Source organism: Lethenteron reissneri, chromosome 43 (assembly GCF_015708825.2).
Source record: "Lethenteron reissneri isolate LAM-NWPU_2019-01 chromosome 43, ASM1570882v1, whole genome shotgun sequence".
Classification (NCBI taxonomy): Eukaryota; Metazoa; Chordata; class Hyperoartia; order Petromyzontiformes; family Petromyzontidae; genus Lethenteron; species Lethenteron reissneri.
In genome coordinates, this window is record NC_083821.1 from 1928682 (window position 1) to 1935000 (window position 6319).

The window sequence follows — 6319 nt, forward strand, 5'->3', positions numbered from 1 at the left end:
TAAGACGTCTTGGACCGTGTGCATGAATCGGCCAAAGTGCCCTCTGTGCTGGACCGCTCTTCGTAGCTCCCTCCCGGGCAGTCACGCGCTGGATCATGGTACCTGCTACTAATTCACCTGCGCAAATAGAAAACGGTTCCGATTGCGATGGTTGTTGTCGGTAACACGAGCGAATGAACGCCGCCGCGCGCCTTCGCCCTTTGCTTACGAAACACGTGCGCCAATGAAGCCAGCAATCCAGACCGGATTTTCCAGCCACCCCAGTTGTGCGCCAGCGCGCGTGTGCGTGTGTGTGGTTTCCTTTTGGCCGAGCAGCGTGGCTCATCCTGTTTGTGTTCATCACATGCCCGCCCGCCCGCCCGTGCGTGGTGTCGCCTTTTGTTTCCGCGGAGTGTTACTGGAAAACTCCCGATCGCCCCGGCTAGAATCGGCCGCCGACACAGCGACCGCGATGAGACGTCGCGACGGCCGCAGTGATCGCCGCGGCTCGTTCGCGACACGACGCGACATCGTCGTCATCGGCAGCAGCAGCAGCATGAGCAGCGTGCGTGCCCGACCGATGCGCGCAGGTGGTGGCGGCGGCGCGGCGGTGATGAGGATGACGAGGGCGATGACACCGACTGCAGCAGTAGCCACATTTGGTCGCCCGCGCAGTCCAATTCCAGCAGCCTCCTGACGCTGCATGGAGACCGGAGTGGTGGTGGTGCAGCAGCAGCAGCAGTGGAATCATCAGCCCAGCAGAAGCGACCCCGAGACATGTCCGGGCAGATCGCGAGTGGAGGAGTACGGAGATTCGGCTCTGCGAGAGACCCCGTGTCACGACCACAGCCCACAGGTCGGTGAATCATGCAGCGTGGTTCACTCATTCTGTATTTGAACAGGTTTCAGCATTCGACTTTATATCCTATTCCTCTCACATTGATTGACTCGCCACCCCATCATCCTCGACGCAGCCGCTAAAGCGAGCACCACCTTGCGGGGAAATCAACAACGGTTGGCCTATGGATGGACTCGCCTCCCGCCATGCGAATGTGGAATTTCCATCACTGGCTCTGCAGGGCTGTAGACGCGAGAGGAACACTGATACCTCGAATGGCTCATTTGAGAAATAACTCTCATTGACCCACTGGCCTACAATGGACTTGATAAAGAATGTAACGCTCTCCCCGTGTAAGATATGGGAGCCATATATTTCACAATATTCAAGCCAGCTGTTGAGAAGTGGGTCATTAGAAATCGAAGGGACATCTATAAGTCGATCACGTTGTGTTGAATTATTTTGGGTAACCGGTGGATGGATTTTACCGAATTCTATTGGTGGAGGAGGATGATGAGGGAGGGGTGAGTGGGGGGGGGGGGGTGTGATGAAGGGGAGGGGGGTGGGGGGAAAATGGGGGTTAGATTTAAGTGAACTCCTATGGTGCAGTATATTTATGTTTTAGAATCTTGGAGTGATGCTAAAATCTTATTTATGTCCCACTTGTGTTGCTATTGGCCTAATGGTGTCATGAGATGAAGCAGTTCACATTCACAGTTCTAGCGGTAAGCAGTGTGTCACCGTGTACCGGAGAACCGCTCCGCTAGACCATATCACGGAAGCGTGTCTGAGATCGTTTGCGTCTAACCCCCCACCACAGGTGTTGGTTTATCATTCTCACACGCCCTGCTAAGTCAAACCGAATTGTATTATCCTCCGAGTAAGAATGGAGCAAATTTAAACGGAAAACGAAATGCATCACGATGCCTTGTGTGTCGTAGACATTAGAGATGGGACTGGTACCAGGTTCATTTACGGGTGGCTGTGACCCGGATTTGAACCCCAGGATATCGGCGTTTCCCAGCCGGCTGGGTACTCCAAAATGGCCATTGTGAGACCTCCCCCGAGGTACTGGAGAACCCCCCCTGTGAGACACGATGAGACGCACATTCCCCTCCACCCCCCCCCGCTGCCGTCTCCTGCTCGAGCTGTAGAATTGATGCCCAATTAAGTGGCGCAGTCCCCGTCCCGTGGGTGCAGTGGACGCCAAATAGAGGAGGAGGAGGAGGACAGTTAGCAGGGGCAGCAGGAGCTGGGCGTGGTCCACGCCCGTGTCAATGTCTCACCATGCCCCTGTGTGTTGTCCTTGTGTCTCAATGTCTACGTGTCCTTGTGTCTTAGTGTCCACGTGTCCTTGTGTCTCCATGTGTCTCAATGTCCACGTGTCCTTGTGTCTCCATGTGTCTCAATGTCCACGTGTCCTTGTCTCCGTGTGTCTCAATGTCCACGTGTCCTTCTGTCTCCGTGTGTCTCAATGTCCACGTGTCCTTCTGTCTCCGTGTGTCTCAATGTCCACGTGTCCTTGCGTCGCTATGTATCTCAATGTCCACGTGTCCTTGCGTCGCTATGTATCTCAATGTCCACGTGTCCTTGCGTCTCTATGTATCTCAATGTCCATGTGTCCTTGCGTCGCTATGTATCTCAATGTCCATGTGTCCTTGTGTCTCCGTGTGTCTCAATGTCGCGTCTCTATGTATCTCAATGTCCACGTGTCCTTGTGTCTCCGTGTCACTCTACCCAATCCTATTCCCCTGTATCCCCCCTACCCCCGTGTGTTCCTGTGTCTCCATATTTCGTTTGTTCCATCCATTTGTGCCCTCGCTTTGCTTCTTCCCACGACTGTGTCCATGTCTCCGCGTCTCAGGCTGCGAGGCGGACATCAGCTCGTCGGGCAGCACCAACAGCACGTCGTGCATGTCCCTGTCGGAGCACGGGGCTCGAGGGGGTCGCATCCCAGGGGCCCAGTCACTGAGAACCCCGTCCCCTTGTCAGGGTCTCGCGGAGACCCCTGCGCTAACCCGGCCCAGCCCTGGCCGTGTTCCCCCTCCTCTTCCTTCTCCTCCTGGCCTCATCGCGAGTCCAGTCGCCGGCTCCGCGAGCGCCCGGCCCAGCGCGCTGCCTCTGCTCCTCCCCGTGCACTGCGCGGCGCCTCGCAGCCTCGCGCTCGGCCCACGGTGAGGACGGGGAGAGGGACTCTGGGGCGAGAGGCACCCCGGGGGGAGAGGGACCCGAGGTGTGGGGGGTGGAGGATGGTGTCGTGGTCCAGGTTGAGTTTGGGTGCCTAACATGTGCTCCATGAGAAACGAAGTCCTTGATAATCAACATTTATGGTATCTTCTTCTTTCGTATGACCGATGCAGATCAACGACTACAATTTCACATTCAGGTGGCCAAGCCAGATAATCGAGTCAGGAGCAGCGGCGTGTGCCGCTGTGATGTCTCCTTGTAGTTTGTGCACTGAGACGGCCAGAGAGCGAGAGAGTCAGACGGATGGGAAGATGCAGACTCCTCTGTTTAGAGGTCTCTGACCCGAAGATCAGGACCCAGTAACCGGCAAATGTTCGGGATCCACCCTCGACTCCGAGTCCGTTTTGCAACGGACTGAAAGCAGTGTTGTAATGGTCACACGCAGAGCTCGTTGGGCGTGATAAGTGCAGCGCGTTCATGATGGATTGAATTCATTCCTAAGAGTGCCTGATAACACATTTTCAGACTTGCTAAAAGAGGCAGATTGTAGCTGAATGGAAACAAATTAACACGAGAGGCATAAAGAGCGAGACAGGGAGATGGCAAGAGATGTAGACACTGAAAACGACACGATCACGAATGCATGCAGACAGCAAACCCCACCCTCACCGTGCCACCCATACTCCCCGTGCCCCCCACACTCGCCGTGCCCCCCACACTTACCGTGCCCCCCACACTCACCGTGCCCCCCATCCCCCGGTCCCCCCGCAGTTCTCCAGCCAAGCCCCTGCCCAGCCCCACGACGGGCTCCCCCCGGGACGGTCCCATACCCCTGCTGACCCTGCTGACGGAGACAACGGAGGGGTCTGCGGACCCCGAAACGGGGGGCCTGGTTTCACCCCCTGGGCCCCCTACAAGGGGCTCTGGTCTCTTGGCGCTGTCTCCGGCGAGCAGCAGCAGCAGCAGCAGCTCCAGCCTGAACCGCGTGGGCGACGCGTCCAGCCCGCCAGCCAGGTGCGTGGGTTACGGGTGGGGAACTCAACCAATCATCATGATGGAGTCGGTAAAATAGGTACCGTTTTGTGGGTGGCGTACCTCCCATGCGTAACCGTCCGTGCGTAACCCCCCTTGCGTAACCCCCCTTGCGTAACCCTCCGTGCGTAACCCTCCGTGCGTAACCCCCTGCTGTGCACGTGCAGAAGGTGGCGGTACCCCTCGTCCTCCGAGGGCCACGGGGCCCGCTCCACCATCCCGGAGCAGCACCTCACCCCGCTACAGCAGCAGCGTGACGTCACCATCCGCCACCTGCGGGCCCGGCTCCGCGACAGCGAGGGCCTCCTGGGGCACAGGTGTGGGGTACATCTGGGGCATGGGAAATTCAACTGATTAAGAAATGCTCTGTAGTATGATGAGAAAGTCGTGAGTTGCGGGACATGGGGGCGTGCATTATTACGGATCGATGCTTTGCTTCACGTGGGAGGAAACGGGAATTCCCAGATAAATCCCTGCACACATTACACCGGGGGGATGGTAACACCCGGCGTTCTGGGTGGTGCTGCTTCTAGATGTTCCCGCTTCTACTGTTGGTTGTGCTGCTGCTGCTGCTGCCGTTGCTGCTGCCGTTGCTGCTGCTGCTTGCACTGTTTTTCTGCCGCTACTGTGCCTGCTGTTTATTCTTTTGCGGGTGCTTCTGCCGCTGCTCGAACCATCATCTCCTCCTCCCCCATCACCACCCACCCGCCCGCCTGCCACAGGGAGCGGGAGGTGCAGGAGCTGAAGTCCCAGCTGGAGCGCATGCGCGAGGACTGGGTGGAGGAGGAGTGCCACCGCGTGGAGGCGCAGCTGGCGCTCAAGGAGGCGCGCCGTGAGATCCGGCAGCTGCGGGAGGCGGTGGACGTCATGGAGGTGAGCCTGCACGAGAAGGACCAGGGCCTCCAGAAGTACTTTGCCGACATCGGCCTCCAGAACCGCAAGCTGGAGGCGCTGCTGCACAGCATGGAGGTGGCGCAGGGCGGTGCCCGCCAGGACGGGGCCGACGGTGGCGATGGCGATGCGGCACACAGCCCGGTCTCGCGCGGCGACGACCTGGGCTTCGCCGACGAATCGCTCACCGCCGAGACGACCGAGTCGCTCGGCCGGGCGGGAGTGGCGGGAGTGGGAGGAGACGGAGGAGACGGCGGAGACGGAGGAGGAATACGGGGGGCGGCGGCGGCGGAGAACGAGGTTCCGCGGACCGCCGTGGCCGCAGCCGCCGGTGTCTTGCGGCGGGGAGTGGCGCGCGGCTCTCGCGGGCTGGAGGTGTCGCTGCTGGAGGAGAAGATCGGCCGGAGCGATCAGCAGCAGGAGGAGGAGGAGAACGTGGGGTTGGGCGTCCTCTCCATCCGGAGCCATTGCCGCCCGTACAGGAAGTCGCCCACGTCGGCCGAGCTCGGCGTCCAGGCCGACATCGTCATCTGCGACACGGGACCTCCCAGCTCCTCCTCCTCCTCGTCTTCCGCCGCCACCACCGCCGGCGTCTCCTCTACGAGCGACGGCAAACTCGTCGACCTCTCGCAGTCCGACCCGACCACCATCCTCCTGGTGTCGCCGTCGTCGGGCGCGGTCCGGCGCCGCTGCCGCTGCGTGCCGCCCCGGAGACGTCTCCTGCTCGGCACCGACGCGGCCGCCGCCGGCGTCGGCGGTGTCGGCGTCGGCGTCGTCGTCACGCCGAACAACGACGACGTCGTCGGCGTTCATTTCTGGAGCCGCTACGCCGTGCTGGACTGGGCGGCCGTGGCGGTGCCGCTCGTGCCCACGGTGGCCTGGCTCGTGAGCCGGCACCGCGCCGGCGAGCTGGCCCGCCAGGAGCCGCTCTACAACATCGCGACGGTGCTCCGCGGCTGCTGCCTGCTGGCGCTCTCCCGGCTGAGGGTGGCACCGCAACAGCTCTAGGCTGCCGGAGTCGGCGGTGTGGCCGCTTGTGAAGGAGGTTCATGGTGCGAGCCCACCCCCCCTCTCCCCCCCCCCCCCCCCCGCTGGCTACCACTTGCCCACGCCGGTCGCCCCGGTTAATACTGCGGTGTTAATACCGCGGTGTTAATACCGCGGTGTTAATACCGCGGTGTTAATACCTGCGGTGTTAATACCGCGGTGTTAATACCGCGGTGTTAATACCGCGGTGTTAATACTGCGGTGTTAATACTGCGGTGTTAATACCGCGGTGTTAATACCGCGGTGTTAATACCGCGGTGTTAATACCGCGGTGTTAATACTGCGGTGTTAATACCGCGGTGTTAATACTGCGGTGTTAATACCGCGGTGTTAATACCGCGGTGT

At 60.0% G+C, this 6319-nt stretch overlaps 1 protein-coding gene across 1 annotated transcript; it reads left to right on the plus strand.

Annotated features, from left to right (window-relative positions):
• The first annotated feature begins 589 nt into the window (after positions 1-589).
• On the plus strand, positions 590-6002 carry LOC133353282 (syntaphilin-like). Its single transcript, XM_061569389.1, has 5 exons — positions 590-835; positions 2682-2991; positions 3776-4018; positions 4204-4353; positions 4759-6002. The coding sequence occupies exons 1-5, from the start codon at positions 757-759 to the stop codon at positions 5933-5935; spliced, it is 1959 nt and encodes a 652-aa protein (XP_061425373.1). The 5' UTR covers positions 590-756; the 3' UTR covers positions 5936-6002.
• The last annotated feature ends 317 nt before the right edge of the window (positions 6003-6319 follow it).

What these genes read in the sequence shown, in the direction of transcription:
- LOC133353282 (XM_061569389.1), top strand. Translation starts at nt 757, where the DNA reads ATGTCCGGGCAGATCGCGAGTGGAGGAGTACGGAGATTCGGCTCTGCG. An exon ending in GCGTCCAGCCCGCCAGCCAG is followed by an intron (nt 4,019 to 4,203) that starts GTGCGTGGGTTA and finishes GTGCACGTGCAG; the next exon opens with AAGGTGGCGGTACCCCTCGT. An exon ending in GAGGGCCTCCTGGGGCACAG is followed by an intron (nt 4,354 to 4,758) that starts GTGTGGGGTACA and finishes CGCCTGCCACAG; the next exon opens with GGAGCGGGAGGTGCAGGAGC.